Source organism: Vipera berus (assembly GCF_964194415.1).
Source record: "Vipera berus genome assembly, chromosome: 2".
NCBI lineage: Eukaryota > Metazoa > Chordata > Lepidosauria > Squamata > Viperidae > Vipera > Vipera berus.
This window is the reverse complement of record NC_138203.1, coordinates 262,446,122-262,472,082: the sequence shown is the minus strand read 5'-3', so window position 1 is coordinate 262,472,082 and position 25,961 is coordinate 262,446,122. Positions and strand designations below refer to the sequence as shown.

At 41.9% G+C, this 25,961-nt stretch overlaps 2 protein-coding genes across 5 annotated transcripts in view; one reads left to right on the top strand and one right to left on the bottom strand.

Annotated features, from left to right (window-relative positions):
* Positions 1-36: 36 nt before the first annotated feature.
* Positions 37-22,019, top strand: IMPDH2 (inosine monophosphate dehydrogenase 2). 3 transcript variants are annotated; one of them, XM_081318667.1, is made up of 15 exons: positions 37-256; positions 4,095-4,143; positions 4,665-4,766; positions 5,659-5,733; positions 7,083-7,289; positions 8,667-8,754; positions 9,989-10,188; positions 10,439-10,529; positions 11,895-11,990; positions 12,422-12,493; positions 17,910-18,053; positions 18,704-18,848; positions 19,125-19,268; positions 19,507-19,590; positions 21,734-22,019. In XM_081318667.1, the coding sequence occupies exons 1-15, from the start codon at positions 159-161 to the stop codon at positions 21,753-21,755; spliced, it is 1,617 nt and encodes a 538-aa protein (XP_081174793.1). In that variant the 5' UTR covers positions 37-158; the 3' UTR covers positions 21,756-22,019. The 3 variants fall into 3 exon arrangements, 2 of the variants coding, with proteins under 2 accessions (XP_081174793.1, XP_081174794.1); XR_014025248.1 differs by lacking the exon at positions 21,734-22,019 and having other exon boundaries at positions 19,125-19,393; positions 19,507-19,593; XM_081318668.1 differs by lacking the exon at positions 12,422-12,493.
* Positions 7,223-25,961, bottom strand: part of NDUFAF3 (NADH:ubiquinone oxidoreductase complex assembly factor 3) — a 28,814-nt gene continuing 10,075 nt past the window's right edge. The window contains exon 6 of one of the 2 annotated variants that reach the window (XM_081318671.1): positions 7,223-7,306. The gene's annotated coding sequence lies outside the window, so the exon portion shown is untranslated. Of the gene's footprint in view, positions 7,307-23,582; positions 24,137-25,961 lie in introns of those variants that run through there. The other variant, XM_081318670.1, reaches the window with a different exon arrangement.

Sequence of the window (25,961 nt, the reverse complement as noted above, 5' to 3'; positions counted from 1 at the left end):
ACGTCACCCGGCCTACGTCGGGCGGAGGGGCGGGGCTCCTCGCGTGCCCCTTTTTCTGTCTCGCGCCGGTGACGTCCCAGTCTTTCGGAGGCCAGAGAGGCGCGGGAAGTTGGGCGGCGCGCGCAAGCAGGCGGACGGCCCGCGCGACCCGACCGGCTATGGCCGATTACCTGATCAGCGGCGGCACCGGCTACGTGCCGGACGACGGGCTAACGGCGCAGCAGATGCTGAACTGTGGGGACGGACTGACTTACAAGTGAGGAGGAGGAGGCGGCGAGCGGGAAGGCAGACGAGCGTGGCAGCCGACGGGGCAAACCGATTTGCCACGCGGTGCCCGCTCCGGCGGGGAGGTGAAGCAACTGCGTTGGACGGGGCGGGGGAGAATCCCGAGCCCGAGCTTCTCCAACCCGGGGAACCTCCGGCGGCGGTCACCCCTCGCGCCGTTCCGAGGTTGCGTGGCCGGAGCGCCGTTTGAAGGGTGTGAATGAAGATGGACCGGGCGTCAAAGACGGCGTCGCGGCTGTGATCCTTGGCAGTGGGGACGGGGGCTTGGCGGGGCGGCTGCGGGCGGCTGTTGCGAAGTGCGATCCTTGGGCAGGACCGGATCTGGGGCGATCTGCTCCAGTTGCCAAGCGTCGAAACGCGGGGATGATGCCAGCTTGAAGGGTGGGCGGACCAAAAGGGAAGCTTGGGAGCCCCTCGGAGTCTTTAAAGCACCGGGCCAAATCCGCGGGACATAAAGTGTGCTTTTTCCTTAACGATATAACCAGATTGTTGGGGGCAATTAAGCTGACTTTGTAATAATGCCGCTTGGGGTGTGTGTGTGAAAGCCCTAATAAGCAGGCATATACATAGAATGAAGGCTACTGCTAAGCTTGTAAGCCGCCCTGAGTCTTCGGAGAAGGGCGGGATATAAATGGAATTAAAAAATAAATAAATAAAATAAATTATAGTGTGTAGGCTGATGCCCTCTCATTTGCTCTGATTCCTCATAGCCGCCTGTAAAAGGGAAAGAGACGTCGAAAGCTTCCCCTGGTGGAGGATTTTTATAACTAAGCGCAATTGTAGCATGGAATAAAATGATTGGATCAACGTATATTGATGGTAGTATGAAATAAGGAGCCTTTAAACTAAAAAGTTCCTGACATAATCAATCTAATAATCTAGTAATAATAATTTCACTACCGTTACATGCTTGAGAATCCTAACCAGTAGTAGAAGAGAACTCTTCCAGCTATATGTAGCTCTACTTTCATTGGGTGGTTAGAACTTGCTTCAGAGCAAAATGAAGATTTGCGGAATCGTTCTTTACATTGCATATTGATGGTCAAGGAGGAGTCCTTTCCGGTCATTTTTAGCTATTCTTTCTGTTTCCTGGCATTCCTAATATTTAAATTTTGACATAAGGTAATGGTGTCTCTTAAACGTTGCGGTCACAAATGTCACTGCGAACTATCTGTGCCACTGGGCTAATTGCTGTCCATTTTATTTGGTAGTTCCACCCTAAGGAATCATTTAATACAGTTTCTCAGGTTACATGTATTTCTACAGAGTTTGGACACAACATATGCATTACTAAGCCACCTGTTGCTTCATGTGACCAATTTTAGTTCTTAGGTCATAATCTTTATATAAGAATCAGCAAGGGATAGTGACCATGTTCTGAGCATTTTGTGCTAGTTGTTAATAAGCCTCTATTACAGCCCTATTTATTTATATAGTTTATGTCTTTCACACTCAGGGAAGTTATCAGTAAAAAAAATGATAATCGGTAAAATTCATGAGAATAGCTAAAATCATTATTAAGGAAGTTCACATGTTTACATATGTACTTGTACGTTTCTCTGTCTTGGAAGTCGTTTGAGAAAATGCTTTGAAAACAACAACTATAGTATAATTTGATTGTCTTTTCTTACCAGCAATACTCCCATACCAACCTGCCGTACAAAACTGCTATCTATAAATAATCATATCTATGTGCAATACACTTTGCAGTTGAAACACTCAATTCTTTATAAGCAATAGGTGTCAGCTGCTATCTACTGATAAATACAGTAAAATCCTAATAGCAAGAGATTTTTCTCATCAAGCATCCATATCCTTGTTAGCACTACTCATTGTATTGCATTGTAATGCAGAAAGTGAATTGTATATTACATATTTTAATGTCAATGCCATTGCAAAGTTTGTACAGATAGTTCAGGCAGGATCCGGTCAGATTCAGAAATTCATACAAATGTTATATGTAAAAATGGCAACATTATAAAACTTATTTGTAAGCATTAATAGTATAAAGAATGTAGATTGGGATTACAAAAGTGTGTAGAGTATTTTCAGCGTAACCCAGGGAGGTCTTTTTAGGACTGGAAGATTTTCAAGTTTGAGTCATAGTTTGGTTAAATATTAGCTAGCATTTCCTCCTGAATGTGTATGGAGATTCTCAATTATCCAGGTCATAGTTGTCCCAAAGGTGCTTTTCAAAAAGCAGCTGGACTTTCTTGTTCTTTTTTTCCCTGAAAACATTTTGCTTCTCATCCAAGAACCTTGTTCAGTTTGGACTGAATGGTGAGGAATAGAAGGATTACAAGGAAACTCCAATAGATAGACGTATTATAGGGAGTTTACAAAATTCAATTGCCTGATCATACTTTTCTGAAAGTGTTTTCCTATGGCTAGAAAATCTTGATCATATTTACTGTCACAACTGGTGCATCTAGTTCAGTACTTTCACCCTAATTGGTAGTAGTGGGTGAGATCAGCTCCTGATTTTCCGTGAGAGCCTAAAAACCTGGCTCTGTCAGTTAGCTTGGGGCTCCAATGGGGGAGCATCATGGTAGAGGTGATTGATGGATTTACAACAGGTCCCACCGCCCATCCTGCTCCCACTTTTTCCATCTTTTAAGTTGTCTTTAGCTTTGCATAGTTTTTACCTTTTTAAGATTGTAAGATGCCCTGGGTTACCCTGTGGTAAGATGGAGACTCAATAAATTTTATTGATAGATAGATAGATAGATAGATAGATGATAGATAGATAGATAGATAGATAGATAGATAGATAGATAGATAGATAGATAGATAGATAGATAGATAGATAGTTTTCAGGGTCTTGAGATCAAATATTGGTCAGCACTGCTCCTCAAGAAAGCAAGGACTGATCTCCATGTATATGTGCTAGTTATAAGTACACACTCACCCACCCCAAAACACAAAAGTATAGTCCTGGAAATAGCAGTTGCAGTTAATGAAGGTAGCCTATTCTGTGTTAATAGGTTTGAAGCCACCCCAAATCTAAATTAATTGGCCATGTATATTTTTAAAGAGGTTTTAGTTGTGTAACAATTCTGTGGGCTGAACTCTACTGTTGAAAATAAGCTCTAAAAAAAATCCCATATCTGAATCGCAGAGAGAGATTTTCTTGGAAAATACGTTGCTCCTGATTTCTTATGAAACTGTGGCTTGTGTAATGTTAAGGATAAATATTTGCTTTTGCTGATACAATTATTTTCAATCCTTAAAAATCTCTTTTAAATGTTCAGTTTTTTTGTTCTTGCATTTTACCTTCTCTTTTGGAGAGCAGTGTTAGAACACGAGCATGGCTGAAGTGTTATGGCTACATAGGTGTGCGTGAGATTTGATGAGGCCTGCTAGTTTGAACATTCACATGTTTTAGATCGGGCAGTTTTGGCTTTGAACGCACATGCATAGTTCTCAGGATGGAGCTACGTATTACGTTTAAGTTCTGAGATTACAATTAGTGACATCATTATCTTCTTTGAAAATTAGCATAAAGAACCCTCATGGGGTTGAAAAGAAAAATAAGCTACACAAGTCGTCATGAAATAATTGTTGAGGGGATGGGACTAAATTCTGTCATTACTATGGGGGTTAGATGGTTCGTTTTAAGTAATAACCTTTCTAGTTGCAGTATTTTGAGTCTGGACCTTTGCATCAGAATTTCTGGGATATGAATTATAGCAACCAATTTCTCAAACATGCTACAAAGATTCACCAAACAGAAGCTATATTTATATGTTAACATGAACTGTATATCACAACAGGCTCAATAACACTTTTTTTCCTTCTTCATTATTTAGTGACTTCCTTATACTCCCTGGCTACATAGATTTTACTGCAGACCAAGTGGTGAGTATGGGATGGAAGTTTTTTTTTTTAATCCCATTTATATCCCGCCCTTCTCCGAAGACTCAGGGCGGCTTACAATTTTAAGCACAAATCAATGTGCTTAGCAATAGCCTTCATTCTATGTATATGCCTGCTTATTAGGGCTTTCGCCCCCCTCCCCAAGCGGCATTATTACAAAGTCAGCTTATTGCCCCCAACAATCTGGGTGGATTGAAGGCTGAGTCAACCTTGAGCCTGGTGGGACTCGAACCTGCAGGCAGCTGGTGTTACTTAAGGAGGCATTAAGTTTGTGTAGCAAACTTAAAGGATTGTTCTGAATCACCCGCTTTCTTCTTTAATAATATTAATAATGTAGGCTCTCATAGCCACAGAGATATTTTTTTAAAAAAAAAATCTTTTAAAATCCTTTTTAAATTAGGTATTTTTTTAAATATCCAGTACCCAAGTTAGCAAAATCGGAATCTTGAAATACCTTGAAATGATGTAACATTTTGTTACTGAACAATTCTGTTTATTTTAAGGACTTGACTTCTGCTCTGACCAAGAAGATAAGCTTGAAAACACCCTTGGTATCCTCCCCTATGGACACTGTAACAGAGGCTAGCATGGCTATTGCAATGGCGGTAAGTAGTGGAGAGAGGGAAGGATTGACGTAATCTGACGTCGGGTGGTTTATGTTTGGGAAACGCAGAGGGATATCATGATAGGTTACTGCAGAGAGGTGTCTTTTTTTTGTTTTTGTTTTTTTTGTCATTTGGACTGCAGTTCTAAATGCTGCTCTTTAGGATTTGTGTAATTGAGTAGAATTTGTTTTTGATGAAAAATACAAGAGATGGTGCTAGTAATTTAGAATTACTGCTATATAAATCTTAACTGGCAGAATGAGACTGACTTACCACTTTCTTATTATTTAAGGTTCTTCTAGGTACTTAGGTTCCTTTGCTGCTCCCCAGTTGTCTAGGTTTCATGCCACTTTCCTTCTCTCCTGGTTTTCTGAGAACATACTCAAAGGCAGTTCAATATTCAGGATACAAAAGGCCCAAGAAAAAGAAGGAAGCATTTGTAGAGTATTTAGTAACACAATTAAAAATTAAATGCCCTTTAGATCTGAACATTTCTTTCCTCCTGTTCTGTCGGTCTGTCTGTCTGTCTATCTATCTACCTACCTACCTACCTACCTACCTACCTACCTACCTACCTATCTCATCCTTCTGGGTGGTATGTTCTTCCACAATCTCAGGTATTCTACCACAGACCTGGGAATTTGACTGGCAGGACTGAACTATTTCCGTTTGGAAATATGTAACTAAAAAGCCAAATTTTACACATATTTTTCAAAGTATGTATTTCTGTCACATCAGTCTTTAACACTGTGTCTTTCCAAGAAGGAATCGTCTCCTTAAATAACTGCGTCTACCTGGGAAGCATTCCTGCTGAACTTGTTGCCTCTTGGCAGATGGTAGTGAAGGAACTTATTCTAGTTTCAGCATGTTTTTTCTTTCTGTATTTGCTCAGCTCACAGGAGGAATAGGATTCATCCATCATAACTGTACTCCAGAATTCCAGGCCAACGAAGTACGGAAAGTTAAGGTAAAACTGCAAACGTCTGGGCAAGTTATTGTGGCTAGAATGAAAGATCTGGTGACAAGTTGAATTGATAAGTGTTTGCATGCTTCCTCTTCTCTTCTTCCCATATCCTGTCTTATGACAGTTCATGTATTATAATACTTAATAGCTGCATCTAATTAAAGTCTTCTGATCAGTTAAGATCAGCAACTGGTGGGCCCTAAAGCAGGATATATTTAACTGACTCTAATTATGTTGGCATTACAGTAACTAACTTATACAGTACAGTACACTACTATAATTCTACAGTAACCTTTTAGCTGTAAACTGCCCAGAATCAATTTCAGAGTAAGATGCATGGTATCTAAATTTGATAGATGTATAGACTGTAGTTGCTTTGATGCCTCCCTATGCACAGGGATAGGAGTTTCCCATTCTGTGTAACTAAAATTATAGCATGCATTGTTATTCGTATGCTGTTTTAACTTTGCCTACGTGTACATTTGTGTTTGGTACTTTGGGAGAATCCTCAGTTGTGCTTCAGAGCCATTGCATCACGTGATACAATAATAATTGTTCATTATTCATTATCCAAACTGGAAAGCCAGTTTGGTGTAAAGCTTTAGGTGCTGGCCAAGTAAACCCAGAGATTGTGAGAATTCTAGTCCCGTTTTAGGCACGAAAGCTGGCTGGGTGAATTTGGGCCAGTCATACTGTCAGCCCAACCTACCTCATAGGGTTGTTGCCGTGGGGGGAAAAAGAGGAAGGAGTATTAGATAATAATAATAATAATAATAATAATAATAATAATAATAATAATAATAATAATAATAATAATAATAATAGTTGGACGGGACCTTGGAGGTCATCTAGTCCAAACCCCTGCTCAGGCAGGAAACCCTGTACCATTTCAGACAAATGGCTGTCCAGTCTCTTCTTAAAAACTTCCAGTGTTGGAGCATTCACCACCTCTGGAGGCAGGTTGTTCCACTGATTAATTGTTCCAACGGTCAGGAAATTTCTCCTTAGTTCTAGGTTGCTTCTCTCTTTGATTAGTTTCCATCCGTTGCTTCTTGTCCTGCTTTCGGGTGCTTTGGAGAATAGTTTGGCTCCCTCTTCTTTGTGGCAGCCCCTGAAATATTGGAACACTGCTATCATGTCACCCCTCACCCTTCTCTTCATTAAACTACACATACCAAATTCTACACATATCCAACCTTCTTACTTATGAAGTAATAAAGGCATGATAAACATCTAATAAATAAACAATCTCAGAAGATCTGGTGTAGGTAGACTCCACTCTCCTAAGGGTGATGCGACCGCTCTTTTCATGTCTTAGTCTCTCATTCTCCTTTTTTAATGTCATATTCCAGAAATATGAACAAGGATTCATCACAGATCCGGTGGTGCTAAGCCCTAGCGATTGTGTCCGAGATGTGTTTGAAGCCAAAGCCCGTCATGGATTCTGTGGCATCCCCATAACAGACAATGGGAAGATGGGTAGCCGGCTCATGGGGATTATCTCATCCCGAGACATTGATTTCCTGAAAGAGGAAGAGCATGACCTGCCACTTAGTGAGGTCAGTGAAAGGATTCCCTGAAAGAAAACAAAGGTCTTTTAGTCCTCATTATTGTACCTCGACCAGAGTCACACAAAAAATTTGATTCACAATGTATTGATAGGGGGGAAAAAGACAGCATTGACTATATAAAAGATAGGATTTATTCTGATGTCTTTATTGATACCATGCCGTGTTTTGTGACAGTTGCTTTTGAGGAAGCCTTGAATTTGAGCTAAGGCCCCTAGGGTTCACTATTAAACAGTACGTATTTTATTTAGTTTTGCAGTATTTTTTTCCTCAGGAACCGCTTTCTAAAAATATATTCTGAGACCAGCTCCTGTTTTCCAGCGTTTGTTTTGCAAGTTCTTAATATTTCCCTGTTCAGCCAACCGACTATCTTCCCGTTATCTGACGAGAGCCTTCTGGAATCAGCATGCATGTAGCCACTGTAACTGGATGTGGGAGTTTTTTTAGCCCTGCAGCCTTCCAACCTGTCTTGGACCTGGCTCTGATTTCCTGCGCTATTTTTAGATTTGTGCTGACAAAATCGGCTAATAGCATAATTTAAAGGCCAGGCAGAAATTGCCTACAACACATTTCTAAAGGATTTCTGATAAGATGGAGAAAGGGAGAAGGAAAAGCTACAGTTGATTACCCGGAAACTGCTCCAAATTTAATTTCTGTGAGGTCAGACATCTCAATCCTTCAGTCTTTGACGTTACCTCTGTAGGTAAGTGAGAATCTAGGCCCACGTCTAGGCTACACTGCTTCAGTTTGTTGCTGGAGGCACAGGTGATTAAACCTTTGCTATTTAACACACTTAACACACATAGCCCATCTAAAACAATTAGATTCCAGAGGGGAAAACCAATTCTAGCACTTTCTCTGTGTAGTGTTTCAGGCTATAAGATTTAAATACAGAATAATAGCACTAGCCTAAGTTTTTCCTAATGTTGTTTATAATGATAGAATCACAAGGCTGGGAGCGGGACATTGTAAGTGAAAAATACTGCTGATGGATTTTCTTTTATTTTTAAGATTTATTTAACGTGATTTGGAAACTGAACTGTTATGTCTGAAACTGATGTTTAAAAACTGATTGTTAACACTAGTTGAGAAGCCAGATAGAAACAATTACTTCGAGCCATGTAATTCCTGATTTGGGGACAATAATAATGTCTGGCACTAAGTTGCTTTCCTTCCATTATGGCAAATTGCTCTTTACCCCATTAAGCTAATTGTATCAAGTCTGACTGAAACATCTTTCTTGTTTCATAATAAGAAATACAATAAATTAGATTACACTGACAAACATTTCCCTCTTAGACCGTGCTCCTTTGCTCAGCCAAAACGGAAAGGACATTTGTCTTACTTCAAGCTTTTTATTTTTCATAGATCATGACCAAACGGGAAGATCTTGTTGTAGCTCCTGCAGGAGTTACATTAAAAGAAGCAAATGAAATCTTGCAACGGAGTAAAAAAGGTATGTGAGAATAGCTATAAAATAGTTTTATGGGTTGGATATTGCACTGTTGTATTTTTCATCCTGCGCTTAACTTTAGGGCTTGATTTGTTAATGTGATGTCACCCTAATAATAATGAATCCTACTGTTCTGTACCAGCCTACTACCGACCCTGCAGATAAGGCAGGGACAACCCCTTTACAAGAAGGCAAGAGGCTGGAACTAAGCCTGCCAAATTTATGGACACAAAAGCAAACAGAGCAAAAGCAAGACACGAACCATGAAACAGGAGCTATTCAAACGGTTGCCTTCAGCAAACCAGCTCTCCCACGCATTCCCCTTTTAAACAGTTCAGGGCGTGGCTTCTCTCTGGCTCCTTCCGAGGTGCCCCATTGCCTTCCTCTGTTTACTCCTGATTGACTGCCTCCTGCGTCGGGCGTCCTTGAACAGGGCCAGCTGTGGGTCATCTTCATCCACGCTGTCAGGCTCACACAGCTGGGTCTGCGTCGTAACCAGGTGGGAGGGGCCTGGCTGAGGGCTCTCATCAGCAAGCTCTCCAACACCCTCAGCAAGCTCTCCAACACCCCCCTCCTCCTCCTCTGAATCGTCCGACCCAACTGCCGAACCCACAGGCTGACCCTGAATCACAACACCTGCTAACTTCATAAGTAAATATGCTACATTGTGCAGTATCACCATTTTCTAGTATAGCTCTAGATTGTTGGTACTGGTGACATACATACAAACAAACAATCCCATTAATCATTTAGGAAAAAAATATCTAGCTTCTGTGCCCAAATCCTAGTCAAATCCTCACTTTTAATAGGTTCAGACCCTTGGCTAAGCCAGTTTTGAATAGGCCATCATGAAATGTTTCCATAGTAAGTTACTGTCTTTAACCATAACAGTTGGGTTCTTGTAGGTCAAAATAAAGGAAAAGCATACTGAATAAATGGTGGTGTTGCACTGTACCTATGACTACTATTATAAAGAAAAAGAAATATTCTTAGTCTCAGCTCCCAATAGACATCCTATTTTCTTTTTTCCTTGGTTAATTAATCACCTTCTGTAGCCGTAGCTGAATTAGGAATCAGATGTTTTTGAATCGTAGTTGCCTGGTTATGAAAAATGTTGATATAGCCAATTAAACTGAAAAGAAAATTGGAATTGTCCATCTATATAACGAGAGGGGGGAAAATGCAAAATTGTTCCTTGGGAATAACAGCAGGTTGTTTGTTTTTTTTAAATTTCAAGGAAAATTGCCAATCGTTAATGAAAAGGGAGAGTTGGTGGCCATAATTGCTCGCACAGATCTGAAGAAGAATCGGGACTATCCCCTGGCTTCAAAGGATGCCAAGAAACAGTTGCTCTGTGGGGCAGCAACTGGGACTCACGAAGACGATAGGTACCGTCTTGATCTACTGGTGCAAGCTGGAGTTGATGTCATTGTATTGGTAAGTGTTAGAGACGATGAGAACCGAGGTTGCCTACCCCTGCTCTAAGGGATTAGGGCTTGTATTGTTGAAAGTCGCTGATCGATTCAGTGAGATGTTGAGTTGCTTCAGTTTAAATTCAGTACTAACTAGTAGCTGGAAAGCAGAGCTTAGCAAGTATTTGTGCAGAATGCTAGGCTGCAAATTAAATGGATTTGATTTTTTTTAAGGAGCAAATACGGAAATTTCTTTTTCTTCTTTTTAATCTCAGGATTCATCTCAGGGGAACTCCATTTTTCAAATCAACATGATCAAATACATTAAGGAAAAATATCCTCATCTGCAAGTCATTGGAGGCAATGGTAACTTATTAAATTTGGGCTTGTAATGAAGCTGGTCTGCGATGAAAGTTTTGCTGATTATGCTGGGTTTATAAAATGTGCTGTGGCTGAGGAGACATGCGCGATGATAGCTTTATATCCTAAAATTACTGAAATTTGATAAACGAACGATAGAAAATCACAGTATCTTGAAGGGTAGCTGTAATAAAGATCAAGTATTTTTTTCTTTATTAATGTACGGGCAGTCCTCCACTTACAACCAGTTGTTTAACTGACCAGTCAAAGTGACAACAGATTTTTAAAAAGCTACTTGTGACCTGTTCTCAAAATTACAACCGCTACACACACCACCACCCCGTTATATGATTGCATTTCAGGTTCTCGATTACTGGCTTCATTTATAAAGGGGTTGCAGGGTCCCACAATCATGTGACCATGACTTGCAGTGTATTTTGCCAGTTTCTAGATGAATGGATTTACTTAATGACATGCAGGTTGCTTTACAGTGTCAATAACTTCATGACCAATGTAAGATCAAGTTCAGTCATGTGGTACCTCCAACTGTGACCCGAATGATTTATGACCAAAATTCTTGGCTCTACTGTAGTTCTCTGTCCTAGTAACAATCATCCCAATTTTTAATGGTTAAAGCAGATTTGTCCAACGCAATCCAGCATGAATTGAAATTTGAGCCTACATTTCTAGCTTCCTCTGATATATAATTCCTCTCTACAGGTAGTCCTTAATTTATGGACACAACTGAGGCCGGAATTTCTGTGTAAGCCATTGCAGTTGCGACCTGATTTTATGATAACTTTATGTCAGTTGTTAAGCAAATCACCATGGTCGTTAAGTGAATCCACTACCCCAATGGGTGGTTTTTTGGTTAGTTTTTTTTTTTTTTTGCTGGAAATCGGCAAAAAAAGGTTGCAAATAGCGTGAACGCAGGATGTGGCAACCGGTCATAGATATAAGTCATTTACCAAGCACCTAATCTACAATCTCGTGATCGCTGAGGAGGTGCAAACAGGTGGTAAATCACTCTTTCTGAAGCTGTCTTTAGCTTTGAACTGTTGTTAAATGAGTAATCGTAAGCCAAGGACCCCCCGCAATCTGAAAAATGGCCTTGTGGAAAACCGTCCTATTTGTTTGAAAGGAGGAGCCATTTCTTGCCGTAGAGCAGGGGTCTCCAAACTTGACAGCTTTAAGACTTGTGGCCTTCATCTCCCAGAATTCCTCAGCCAGCCATGCTGGCTGAGGAATTCTGGGAGTTGAAGGCCACAAGTCTTAAAGCTGCCAAGTTTGGAGACCCCTGCTGTAGAGTGACGATAGCTGCTATGTTAATGGAGGCCAATTTCCTTAGACGTCTTTTCTCCCTTTCCTCAGTGGTGACAGCAGCCCAAGCAAAGAACCTGATTGACGCTGGGGCCGATGCCCTGAGGGTTGGCATGGGCAGCGGCTCCATCTGCATCACCCAAGAAGGTAAACGGTAGCTAGCTAGCGTTGCGTACTATCAATCTGACCTGACCCTATGGACGGCTGGAGAAAAATACGTACAGCTTTTGGGGAAGGGAGGGGTGCCGGCCAAATGGGTGATTCGATCCATTTTGATCTGTCCTGATTCGGAGGTGTAGCGGCTGAGATACTACTACTCTGAGCACCTGAGGTAGAAGCGCCTGTGAACAGGTTTCAATGGAATTGTGCGTAAAATCCGCATTCCAAAAAAAAAAGCGAAGAAAGGCTTGTGGGCTGCTAAAGTCAGGGCAGTTTCCTAGTTGGACGTGTTTCCTTCTCTCCCTTCCCCCCTCCCCTTCCTGGAGTGTGGCCTGGCTGCACAATGTCACTGTTCAGGAGAGCGTTGCTTGTTCCTCCCTCTTTATCTCTAAACTCTTGTGTGTTTTTGTCTTGTTTAGCTGCTCCAAAGGTCCCTCCAGACCTAAAGTCCCACAGCCCCAAATGCCCTTCCGCGGTCACTGGCACCTATAGTAAGTCATTGCCCCTTCCCTGCCCCTTAATTTTGTGGCTTGGAGGAAGGCTCTGATTGGCTGCCCATTATCTCCTCCTACCTTTCTGCTTGTTTTGAGAATAATCTGGTTAGAGACACACGTGGGGTCTGATGGCTTTGGACCCTGGTTGTTAAAAGCTGAGGTTTTTTTCTTTCCAAAAGCAGGGTTGTATTATTGTTGTTGTTGCTATCAAATGAAGATTTCCTTCCTTAAATCCATAACTGAAATTTTAAACGGCTCCTTTGCTCTCTTCCTTTCCTTCTTTATAGACCCAAATTCTATAATTACTTGCACACAGTTCAGCTATAATTTGAATCGCTTAACACTAAAAGTTAAATTGGTTTAATTTTCATTGTATGAAATGCAAAATAGGTAATGTGCTTTCTCTTTCAGATGTTAAATTGGCTGTAGTATTGAGTTGGTCTAAATTCTCCAGCTACTAAGGTTTACGTTTAAAATATGATTTATGGACCTACTGTTAGGATTATTGGATATGTATTACCAGTATGTTATGCAAGCCAGTTCCAAAGGGGAAGAGCGACCCCCACATTGGTGTGTTCTTTTAGAGCTACACAGGTGGTGTTTTTATGCCTGCCAGGCAGAGTACTTTTGTACTCTAAATACCTCTGTAATTTAAAATGAACCCTTAATCAGTTAAGTAATCCTTTGTAGGCAACATTTTCAATATTTGAAATACCCTAAACCACAGGTCTGCAACCCGCGGCTCCGGAGCTGCATGCGGCTCTTTCAGCCATCTCCTGCGGCTCCCAGTCCTCTGCTATGTGTAGTCCAAAAAAACCCCAAAGTGGGACTAAAAAAGTTCAACCAATCAATTCAAATATGCAGGGTAGGTGCATATCTCGCCTTGGCTCCACTCTTCAGTCAAACCCTGTTCTGCACATGCGTGCATGTACGTGCATGCGCACACATTTTTTGCGGCTCCCAGTTTTTTCTTTTGTGAGGGAACCGGTTCCGAGTGGCTCTTTCATTGTTTCAGGTTGCTGACCCCTGCCCTAAACCTTTCTGTTGCCCATTCAGGATACATTTTCCTCTTAAGAAATTATCTTCCAGTGTAGAAGCAAGTTTTCAGCATATTTTGGCAGTGGAACCGTATCACATCACAGATGTTTCTTATTGATCAATAAGAGACTTCTTGAAAGAAGGAAGTAGTCATTTGTTTTTCCAAGACTTCCTGGACCTTTCCTTTGTCTGAGGTAGCTCCATTAATGTTATATCGGGTTTCCTGCCTGAGCAGGGAGGGGGTTGGAGTAGACTTCCAAGATGCCGTCCAACTCCTTTATTTTGTTGTGTGCGGACTTCAACTCCCAGAACTCCCCAGCCTGTTTGTAGCCTTTTTAAAACAGGTAGAAAGATTGTAATGTTTAAGTGATGACAGCTGAAATTATGGGATCTCTTAAACCCTGGCATTGCATTTTCTTCTGATTTTAGAAATCTACCCTGAAGAATGCTAGTATTGTGGAAATAATTCAAGGAGGAAAGAACTCTTAAATTACCGAATTATGTATCTTCCCCTCGTTCAGTTGTTTTTAATGTTGTAGATTCTTGTGATGTAAAATAGGTAATTTTTTTTAACTTGGTACTGTATTTTTCAGTTTTGAGTTTAATGTCAGATTTAATTTAATTTAATTTAATTTAATTTAATTGGATTTATATACCGCCCTTTCCCGAAGGACTCAGGGCGGTTTACAGGGTAATTTAAAACAAGAAATACAAAAGTTAAAAACAATTAAAAATAATTACAACAGTCCCTGAAAAAAGTAAAACAAAAAAACAAAAAACCCAATTAAAATTAAAATTAAAATTCTCAGCCTGGGCCAGAGAGCTCGAAGAGCCAGGTCTTCAGGTCCCGGCGGAATGAACGGAGGTCGGGAGCATTCCTAAGCTCCACGGGCAGCTGGTTCCAGAGGGCAGGCGCACCCACTGAGAAGGCCCTCCCCCTGAGTGTTACCCGCCGGCAATCTTTTACCGGCGGCACCCTGAGAAGACCCGGACGAAGGGAACTTGATGCTGGCAGCAGGTGTTCCCTCAGATATCCTGGATCCAAGCCATTTAGGGCTTTATAGGTCATCACCAGCACCTTGAATCTCACCCGGAGGGCAACCGGAAGCCAATGCAGCTCGCGGAGTAGAGGTGTTACATGGGAGTATCGGGAAACCCCCATCACAACTCGCGTGGCCGCATTCTGCACCAGCTGAAGCCTCTGAGTGGTCCTCAAGGGCAGCCCCATGTAGAGAGCGTTGCAGTAGTCTAAACGGGAGGTCACGAGCGCATGAGTGACTGTGCGTAGGGCATCTCGGTCCAGGTAGGGTCGCAACTGGCGCACCAGGCGAACCTGGGCAAAAGCCCCCCTGGTCATGGCTCCTATATGGTCTTCAAAATTGAGCCGGGAGTCAAGGAGGACGCCCAAGTTGCGAGCCCTATCAACGGGGGGTAACACCTCACCCCCCATCGTTAAAGGTGGAATGGTCTGGTTGACCCGAGATGCCGATGTATATTAAACCAATTGAGATGTGTTTGGTTTAAGAAGTTGCAGGCAAGTACTACATTTTCTCCCCCTACCCATACTTCAAAGCTCTAATCAATAATATCTAAATATCCCACAAATTCAAAGTATGATTCAGCTATCTCCCATTGTATTATGTGCATATATTACACTTATTTACAAAACGCCTGATTTTAACTGAGTGAATGTGTTCTGCATGTGAAGGGCCATTGGCTTATCCTTTGAATGGGTCGAGAGAGACACAGTTTCCAAACTTCTAGCCATGCTTTGACAATGGTTAAATATGAATAGAGGAAGCATGCCACAAATCATAAGTTCTTTTGGTTTGAAACAGCTTTGTTTTACATTATATAAAACATAATGGGTTCATCTTGGGTTCAGATTACATATTTAATCATTGCCAAACCACAAACTGAGATGTGCAAAAGCTTGTAGGTAGGTAGGTAGGTAGATAGATAGATAGATAGATAGATAGATAGATAGATAGATAGATAGATAGATAGATAGATAGATAGATAGAACATTTATTGTCATTTTGTTACTGTGGGCACAACGGCACACATCAAAAATGAAATTTAGTTGCCCGCTCTCAAAGTGAAACACATACTTGACACAGACCTAAAACATACTATATACAACATATGTATAGACCCACACCCCTACATATACATAACAAATAAATATTAAATACTGTCCATCTTGAATATATAACGGAAGGAGAAGCTGGAGCTGTGCAGGAGAAGCTGGAGGCCATGTAAATAACAACATGCATAGCATGTTTACCACTTAAATTATTTTATGATTCAGCCTGATCTGTGGATAGGGCTAAATGTTATGAGATGCTGGGCTGGAAAAAAACATTTTTCCTGAATTCCTGGCAAATCACTTCCAGTCTCTTGGACAACCAACTTGAAACAGTACCCTGCTTGGTGTCAGAAAGTGCTTCCATCCTTAGGTATTATTAAAAATTCTGATCCCAAATAAACTACTACAGTCTTGGCATGGTTGTTACCAATGTTTTGGAGATGGTAAAATTAAAGAGGTCATTATAATTGGTCCACTTCCAGAACAGTTGGAGCAACCCTGTTACAAGATTGGAATGTTACGTGGTGAAACATTTGCACACCCATTATTAAAGTAGCTAAATGTCCAGCAAGGGTTTGAGTGTAGACCCAAGAACACAATAATGCTGTGCTTAAACCATTGTTCTCCCAATTAAGCAAAATTCTGTTTATATATTGCTGTACCTCACCTTTAAAGGGGATTGTTGCACCTTTTTAGACAATTATGTTCAACAAAAGACTACATCTACCTATTTTGTATCTCTTATTTTTGGAAACGTAAAAGGTTAAAACAGCTTCATACCAAATTACTATAGCAAATTTCAAACCCTGCTTTGAAGCCAATGCCACCTGTGTGAATCATGAAGCTGAGAACTGAATTCTCTCACTCCATGGTATCACATGCTAATTTTTAAAGGGTTGGTCTCATGTATACAATTATATAGACATCAGCTTGCAAAACTCAGCTACTCGGAGATTGCTTTTCTATTTTAGAGCATAACTGCATGCTTTAAAAATTATTTGGAAAAAAAATGCTTCAGGCCTTGCGCAACCTGATGTCTCTCTGTTATTGATGCAAGCAGCTGCATCATTTTTCATGCTCTTACGGAAGCCTGAAGAAAGCGTGGGCTCCTTTAAAGAATAGCAGAGGTTTACTGGACTCAAGCAAGATCTAAAGCAGTAATTCCAAACCATTTTTGAAGTGTGAGTTTATGTACGTTGCTTGGTAGGTTTTAAAGTTCTTAACATAGAGAAATCCTGTTTAACGTTTTTTTAGCTTTGATGTTGCCTTTGCCGAAATGAGACCGTCTCTTTAGGACTAACAGTTTTGTTTTTGCTGGCAGCCCATTTCATGGTTGATTTGAATTCCAGTTCAATGCAGTTGCTGTTAAAGTCAAACTGGGTTGCCTGTACTTGACCCTAGAAACTGAAACACAACAGCTGAGTTGGTGTAAAAGTGATTTGTGTGGGGACCAGTTTCTTGGAGAAGCACTGAGTTGACACTGGCAGTGCAGACAATGCTGAAACTCTGCATTTAACAGGAAGTTTGTACTCTAATTTTGCACGGTTCTGAATGAATCTGAATCACTGTTCTAACTAAGGGTGAAAAAGGTTTTAAATTAAAAGACAACTGGAGAGATTGTCCTATTTAGTGGGAGGGGGGTATTTATTTCAATCTCTCTGTGCATGGCCTTGGCGATCCATGACGTATCAATTACAATTTGGGCATAATGGAAAATCTAGCTCAACGCAATTTGATGTGTAAAAGAGCCCTTGCTGATATATTTTGGAGATCTTTTATTCTGTTCCTGATTCATTGTGAGCTCTATGCAGATGATATTTTGTTTTGGTTTCAGTCACCCTGTATGCCAGAGGTAGCTAGCTTGATTGAAAACTTCAGTGAGAGAGATACTGGATTCTGATCACCCAGTAAAAATCCAAGTCTTTATTACAGATAGTGACTATTACTGTATAGCTGGAGAATGCTATCTACAAGTAGGTTGACTGGAAGCAACTGTTAATCATCATACTTGCATGGATTTACATCTGCCTCTGGGATGATACCCTCTGAGGTTTGCCAGAAATGGAAAGAAATACAATTCCCTTGATACACTCTGGGAAGAAATAGCTGAAGGATGCCTTTTCTGAAAATTGATTTGCTTTTTTTATTATTTTTATTATTTTTTGGGGGGGGGGAGGGGGGCTCATGCTGAAAACGCCATGCACTTTGAGGACCCTTATGTATATATTCTGCTGTAGAATAAAATTGACTTCTTTTGCTTCTTTTACCTTCATCTGTCCTGTTTAGTCTTGGCATGTGGCAGGCCCCAAGCCACAGCAGTCTACAAAGTATCTGAGTATGCTCGAAGATTTGGCGTGCCGGTGATTGCAGACGGAGGCATCCAGACTGTTGGACACATTGCCAAGGCCCTTGCACTTGGTGCTTCTACAGGTGAAACTAGAATTACAAATTACTTACTAATACGGACTTTCGGCTCACGGGATCATGATAATTTCCAGCCATAGTCTTCAGAAAGGAATGGAGTTGTTTGTGAATATAAGACCATAGAGCAGAGGTGTCAAACTGCCGGCCCGCGGGCCGGATGCATCATGCCGAAACTGCGCCCACCCCATTGCCAGCAATGGGAGAAAAAAAATCACAATACATCGCAACACGTCACATGACATTGCGAGTTTGACACCCCTGCCATAGAGAGATTTTGTACTCTACTATACACCATGTTTGTGGCTCAAAGGCATGGCTAGAAACCGTGCCTACATTGCAGGACTTGTTGGGAAGAATAGTTACAGATACCTATATAGATAGCACTGTGTTATTATAGCTTAAGAAAAGTACAGTATATTACATCCATATATCTACTTTTGGAAAAATTGATGGGTTTTCACAATATATGTGTCTTGATAAGCTATATAAGCTTACCTAGTTTTATGTGTACATGCAGCACATGAATGCAATTAGCTTTATCTAAGTTGCTGATATCAAAGATAACCTACTTCCCCAAATTCCTGTCCTATTTCCTGTTCATTTCTTTCCACATTCTCTCACACATTCTTGATTGCATTTGTTTTCCCTGATTCTAGTGATGATGGGGTCGCTTCTAGCTGCTACCTCAGAAGCCCCCGGGGAGTATTTTTTCTCTGATGGGATCAGGCTGAAGAAATACCGTGGCATGGGATCTCTTGATGCAATGGACAAGAACCTAGGCAGCCAGAACAGATATTTCAGGTAAGAGGAATCGAATACCGTGCAAACAAATCCATGCAGAAAAGGGAAGTTATGTGTAAAGCTGAACTTACAGGACTGTTTCACCTTAATAGGATTGCCTTCCTCAAGTCTAGAAGGTTGTCAGAATGCATTTCCGAATAGATTTAATATCTTTCGACAGGCATTTAATAGTTTTTCTCCTTTAAAAATATGTTCTTTTTTTTTGAGGTAACTAATGGATTGAACAATCACAGTTCTGCAGTTCTCATAGGCTTTTCTGTTGTTTGTTCTCCTCAGTGAGACCGATAAAATTAAAGTGGCCCAGGGGGTCTCTGGGGCTGTGCAGGACAAGGGCTCAATCCATAAGTTCGTGCCGTACCTGATTGCTGGCATCCAGCACTCCTGCCAAGATATTGGTTCAAAGAGTCTAACACAGCTGAGGTGAGAGCAAGAACAGTTTCTCCGTCATTCCCCTTGCTCTGTCGCTCAATGTTGTTTTGGAGCTGCTGTTGGCAAGTGAATGCAAGTGGTGTTTGGAAATCTATGAAGCAAGACTTCAATTCCTGGTACGAATTGATTTGGGTCCGCCCTGCAACTCCATAGTTGTAGTGTGTCTGTGCTGTGCAGATTTTTGTGGCAAATTGGAAATGTCAACTTTTTCTTCCCCTTTGATTGCTAGGGCCATGATGTATTCCGGAGAGCTGAAATTTGAGAAGAGGACAACATCTGCTCAAGTGGAAGGAGGGGTTCACGGCCTTCACTCGTAAGCTTGTTGTGTGCGCCTTTCGTTTTGAATAAGTGGAGAATTCAAATTGTTGATTCTGCCACTTATCCTACAGTGGGGGCAGGGCACTCTACACTAGCTCTTTCTCTCTTCCACTTGTGCTGAAGCAGCCCTTAGAAAGGTTGTTGGATTGCTTTTTGTGGCAGAAGATACATGGTTCCCTATTCTGGCTCGGTCTTCTTCCAGAGAGCAAGCATGTCCATCCACTCTGCCAAGGACTCTCTCTGTTATGGCAGATCCCCAACTTTCCTTTTTTCTTTTTTAATTTGCTACTGCTTTGTCTTACATAAGCACAGTGGGTTTTCTTGCCTGATTGGCAAGCCGACAGCAATGCAGTGATATAAGTAAGTCAGAAGCCTTCTCTGATGTCTGGGGCTTAGCCGTGGGACCAGTTTCCAGCAATGCACCAGCTTACCTTTTTAACATGCCCATTCAGTTATCTTTAGGAGATGCTAGCTAATGTTGCAGCTGCTGGTTTGGCAGCCACAGACCTCAAGTCTCACATCTGCCAGAGAGTTATTGCTGTTCCTCTGGGGCATGGAGTGGGCATGAGTACTGGAGCTAATGGAAGCCAGCTGTGCTAGGTGCTCTATTCCAGTGCATGTCCCCCCCCACAATCTTTTGGGCACCAAGGACTGGTTCCATGGATTTTTCCACGGGCCAGAGGGGGCGTGGTTTTGTGTGCTGCCTGCATCCCGCAGATGGGGCTTGCTTGTTTGCACGGCCCAGTTTTTGGCACGCTGAGGCCCAGTGCCGTTCCACAGACTGGGAGTTGGGTATCCCTGCTCTATTCACTACAGTCTCCTTGGCTGGCTCCACAGGGAAGTCCTCCCCCTTCCCCAACCTTCCACTTCCCAAAGACCTCTAGGGAAATACACATGAATTCTAGTCAGTCCACAACTTGTTCTGTTCCAACCTACGACCGGCTCTGTTTGTGTGTCAGGGACAACACCTTTTTCCTTTTTACAGTCAATAGGCTGGAAAAAAACCAACCCAAACTTATTTACAGTTTAAACAAAAAAGCAACAGAATATTTCCTTTAATAAATAAATCAAAATATCAAACAAGAGTCAACAAACAAGAGTTAAACAGAAGTATCAAGAACAGACCAGGATTTCTCTTAGAATGTCTCCAAACGGTTGCTTTCAGCAACCAGCACTGCCCACACCTTCCCCTTTTATTATCAGTCCCAAGGCGTGGCTTCTCACTGCCTTCTCCTCCTCTCACTGAGTTGCCTCATTGATTTGCTCTGCTTTGCTCTGCTGGATTGCCTTCTGCTTCTAGCATCTCTGAACAGATTCAGCTGTGACTCTTCTGAGTCCGACACCTTGTACTCACACAGCTGAGCCTCATGAGGAACATGACTGGAGGGGCCAGGCTGAGAGTCCTGCAGTGCATCAGAGACTCCCTGACACCAAAGGCTCTCCAAACCCTTCCTCCTCCTCCTCCTCCTCCTCAGATTCATCAGACTCAGCTGCTGGGAGCACAGGCTGACACTGAATCACAACACTTATTTGGATAGTGAACACCCATCCCACAGGGGCCAAAATTGCTGAAGCCACCATTATGGGGCTATCCAACTGCATTTACTAGTAGCAGTCACCTTCTGCAGCGCTCTCCTCAGTCTCACCAGCCACATTCAACCCATCCTCCCCTCCCAAAAGGAGATGGCTCCCTGCTAAGACTATCCACTGTCCATCATGCGAGATTTAAGCCCTAACCCAAGTTTTGTCTGAACTCTAATGCAAGTCAGCTTTAGAGCTTCTAGTGTAGAAAATTGCATTCTTGGTAACCATAACTTCTACCAGACAGGGGTCAAGAAAAAGAAATCTGTCAAGAAAAAAATTTCCCATTAGCCAGCCAGACATCATCACTACCTGAAGTCAGCCTTCATTGTGGAGATGAATTTGGATTTTTACTGGGGCCAGAATATGGTCCTCCTGCTGCCGAAGGTTCAGTTAGAAAGGAAGTCAGTATAAACTGGATGTGAAATAACAAGGCAAGAGATGGATGATTTCCAAGTAGCCAGCTGTCTGTCACCCCATTTCTTTCTTTCCTTCCTTCATTCCTTCCCTCAGCCACATTTTGCTGTTGCTTTAACACAATTCCTTTTGTTTCCTAGATATGAGAAGCGTCTTTTCTGATGATGGGTCCCTTGTGCATTTCCAGAGCCTCTTTTGTCATGTGGGGCTCATGCAGCCACGATCCTGAACTGCTGCCTTCACAGAAGTGCCATTTTGCTAAAGACACAGAGCTACGTGCCATTTCCCCAAATCATCAGCTGCTCTGACCAAGGCTGAAGAGAACTTATTCCAGAGATGGTGCTGTATGCTGACAGAAGCTCTGTAGATGTGTGTGTTCTTGCACTATTTTTACAATAAAACTTGAGGAACGAGTCTTTAACATTTTCCAGTGCATCTGGGGATCAGCTTATTGCCTGTCGTTTCTGTTGGTAGTTTCTAAAGGAGAATTTGATCGGCTACTCTCCAACGTGTGTCAACAAAACCTTTCATATTTATGCATATAGCCATCCATTTTACTTCCTAAAAATGATTTTTACCCATCCCCTGTGCAGACGTTGCAACATGCATACTCCCTGTCACATTCTTCTTAAACTCATTTCCAGCTGTTGCTTTGCTCCATGTGAAAGATTATTTTTTGGAAGCAAGAGTTTCCAACTTCCAGAGATTGTTTTATCCACCCCGAACTATGTCTACTCTAAAGAATCTACTCTTAGTGGATATTCAGATTTATATGAAAAAGGCATCTGCTGGTGCTCCAGCCCAATGTTCAGGTTTAAAGGAGAACATTCTTTTCTAGTTTCAAAGCAGAAAGTTTTATCACCATCCAAGATCAATGTTAGAGGGGGGACTGTTAGTTATGTTACATTCTTAGGCCTAGTTATCGGCTTGTGTGGGTAATATCTCACACTTTTATGTAACTTCAAACATGAATATTGGTAGGTATTAATAAACAAGGAAGCATTAGCAAAATTACAAATTTACTTAACTAAAAATGGTGAAATAAATGCATGAATACTTCCTACAAAAAGATGATACACCTTAAAAATGCTTTTTAGGCAGATTATTGCTATTACACAGAAGAGCATTCCTCAACATTGTCTTAAATATGGCATATTTTTACATATATATTATCAAATATGAACTAAGCAGGTTCAAGTCTCAAAATCTTGAAATAATTTTCTTCTCTGGTCCCTTATCCAGGTCCTTTATTCTTCACAGTTGGGGCTGTATTTCTTTTTTTAATGGTTTTACAAAACAATAACAGTAAGAAATGCACAGACTTCTGGCTGCTGTCATAGTAGCCTACAACTCTTGCAATCTAACTTTAGGAACTGTCTTTGTTAAAAATCACATGTTTCCAGGGCTTTTTTTCTCATAGAACGCTCAGAACAGAGTTCCAGCACCTTTTTTGGATGGAATACCTTGTAGGGTAGGCAAGGCAGGTTGTATGATGTGTGTGAGTTCCGGCACCTTTTTCTTTTACAAAAAAAGCACTGCATGTTTCTCAAATTCAGTCTGTTCTTGTTTTGATTGGCCTGGGAAAGCTAACTGAAATATTCTAGAGCAGACATCGCACAATGTATTGGGACAGTTTTGCCATTACTGGAAATGGGGTGGGCGCAACTTCTGTGTGACGCAGCCGACAGTCTGACACCTCTGTTCTAGAGCAGACATGTCAAACACAAGGCCTGGGGGCCGGATCCGGCCCGCGAAGTGGTTTCATGCGGCCCGCGAAGCCATCCTGGAAACAGTGAGGGAACGGCCCCCGATGCCTTGGCCCTGGCCCAGAGACCCTCCTTCTGCCAGAGACCCCCAGATCTGTCCCCCTCCTGCCCGGGCCCCCATAGGCACCCTTGATGCCAACGATGTAGAGCTGGCCACGCCCACCCAGTAGGCCATACACACTGGCCATGCCCACCCAGTAGGCCACGCCCACCCGGCCCCCTGAGGGCAACCGCAATGCTTACTTATAAACTAATGATGGACACATGTTTATTTGGTGGCTTATGGGACATCAGTTGCTTATACAAATTGGAGAGCCAGTTTGGTGTAGCGGTTAAAGGCACTGGACTGAAAACTAGAAGACTTTGAGTTCTAGTCCTGCCTTAGGCATAAGGCCAGCCAGGACCCAAGTCAGCCCTTTCAAACCACTTCCCCCAAAAAAGGTCAACCCAACTCTGTGGATTTGTCTTTGTAGTCTTGAGAGACTACTCAAACAAACAAACCTTCAGTTGTTAACGCATGCCAATGGTTTATGCCATATCACAGTGAATCATTCTGTAAAAATATTGTGGGGAAAGATGCATTAATTAACTTGTACAGATTCCTTGATTTGATACACAAAATGCCTGTCAACAGGACTTAAATGACCTTAAATTCAAAGGCAAATAGCTGCCCAGTCATTTGCAGATGCCCTTGTGCAGCAACAGCACCTGTCCTCAATTTTCTAAAGCAGTCACATCATTTCCTGGTGTCACATGACTGCCCACTGCTGGGTGTTCCTATAAAAATAGGCTTTTGGTTAACTTTAAACAGTTGCAGTTTGTGCATTCAAGTGGAGCCACTTTTTTGTCTTTTGAATCAAATTATTAAACTGTTCTACTAAAAGTTCATTTCCTATCTTATCTCATGGGAAATAAATACAGGTTCATAGTAATGAGGCTATGAAATATGTTTAAAAGACCAGTTAGCTTTCCTGGAGCACTTAAATGTGAGAACCAAAATCACTTTCCATTACTGTAAAAGATTTGGGATCCACTTGGATATATCATTGACTGATCTGTTGACGGTTCCACAAGTCCTGGCAAAGGGCAGCTCTGTCCTTGGTGCATATATTTAAATAATACCTCCTCAAAGTTCAGAGTTCACTCAGCTTTGCCAGATGCAGACGTGTGCAATATAGGTAGTCCTCAACGTACGACCCACAATTGAGCCCCAAATTTCTGTTGCTAAGTAAAACATTTGTTAAGTAAATTTTGCCCCATTTTATGACCTTGCCACAGTTGTTAAGTGAATCGCAGCAGTTATTAAGTTAGTAACACGATTGTTAAGTGAATCTGGCTTCTTTTTGACATTGCTTGCCAGAAGGTCACCAAATGAGATCACATGGCCCCAGGACACTGCAACCGTCATAAATGAGTCAGTTGTCAAGCACTGGAATTTTGATCATGTGACCATGGGGATGCTGCAACAGTTGTGTGAAAAACTTGTAGGACACTTTTTTCAGTGCCGTTGTTAAGTTTGAGCGGTCACTAAATGAACTGTTGTAAGTCGAGGACTACCTTTATGACATGTTCCTTAAAACTATGGGTCTGGGATATGCTTAAGCTAAGCAATATGGCACGCCAGCTGTTTGCTCTGCAAAATGGCAGAAGAGGCTACGGCCTTGTAACAATGCATGGTTCCTATGCAAACTATCCCAGGTTCAAGAGGGCTTGGAGTCCACTCTGAGCTTTCAGTGACAGGAAGCAGTCCTTCAATAGGAGATGTGAGGGAACGGTGGTTAGAATGCATTATTGCAAGCTAACTCTGCCCACCACTAGGAGTTCGATCCTGACAGGCACTAGATTGATTCAGCGTTCTGATGTCGGTAAAATGAGGACCCAGATTACTGGGAGCAATATACTGTAACCTGCTTAGAGCAGGGGTAGGCAACCTTGGCTCTTTTATGACTCATGGACTTCAACTCCCAAAATTCCTCAGTCAACTATGTTGACTGAGGAATTTTGGGAGTTGAAGTCCATGAGTCATAAAAGAGCTGAGGTTGCCTACCCCTGGCTTAGAGAGTGCTGTAAAGCACTATGGAGTGGCATATTGCTATTGCTATTGATTCATCCATGTTCTGCCATGTAGGCCTTTTAAATGAGATTTTATTCAAAAGACAACCCTCACATCAATGCTGAGCTACAAGCAATAAGCTAACCATGAGGCACATCCCTCTTACTTCCTAAGCCATGACATCGTCCTCTAGCTCTACAAACCCAGACCCCACCCTCCCTCTCTTAGCAGCCACCATGTGCAGGCACACACCACACGCAGAACACAGAAAAACATGTTGGCTTGGTCTCTGGCATGGGGTATGAATATTGACAATAGGGAGAGATTAGATACAGTCATGGCCGAAATTGTTGGCACCCCAGAAATTTTTCCATAAAATCAAGTATTTCTCCCAGAAAAGTATTGCAGGAACACATGTTTTGCTATACACAGGTTTATTCCCTTTGTGTGTATTGGAACACAACAAAAAAGGGAGGAACAAAAGCAAATTGGACATAATGTCAAACAAAACTCCAAAAATGGGCTGGACAAAATTACTGGCACCCTTTC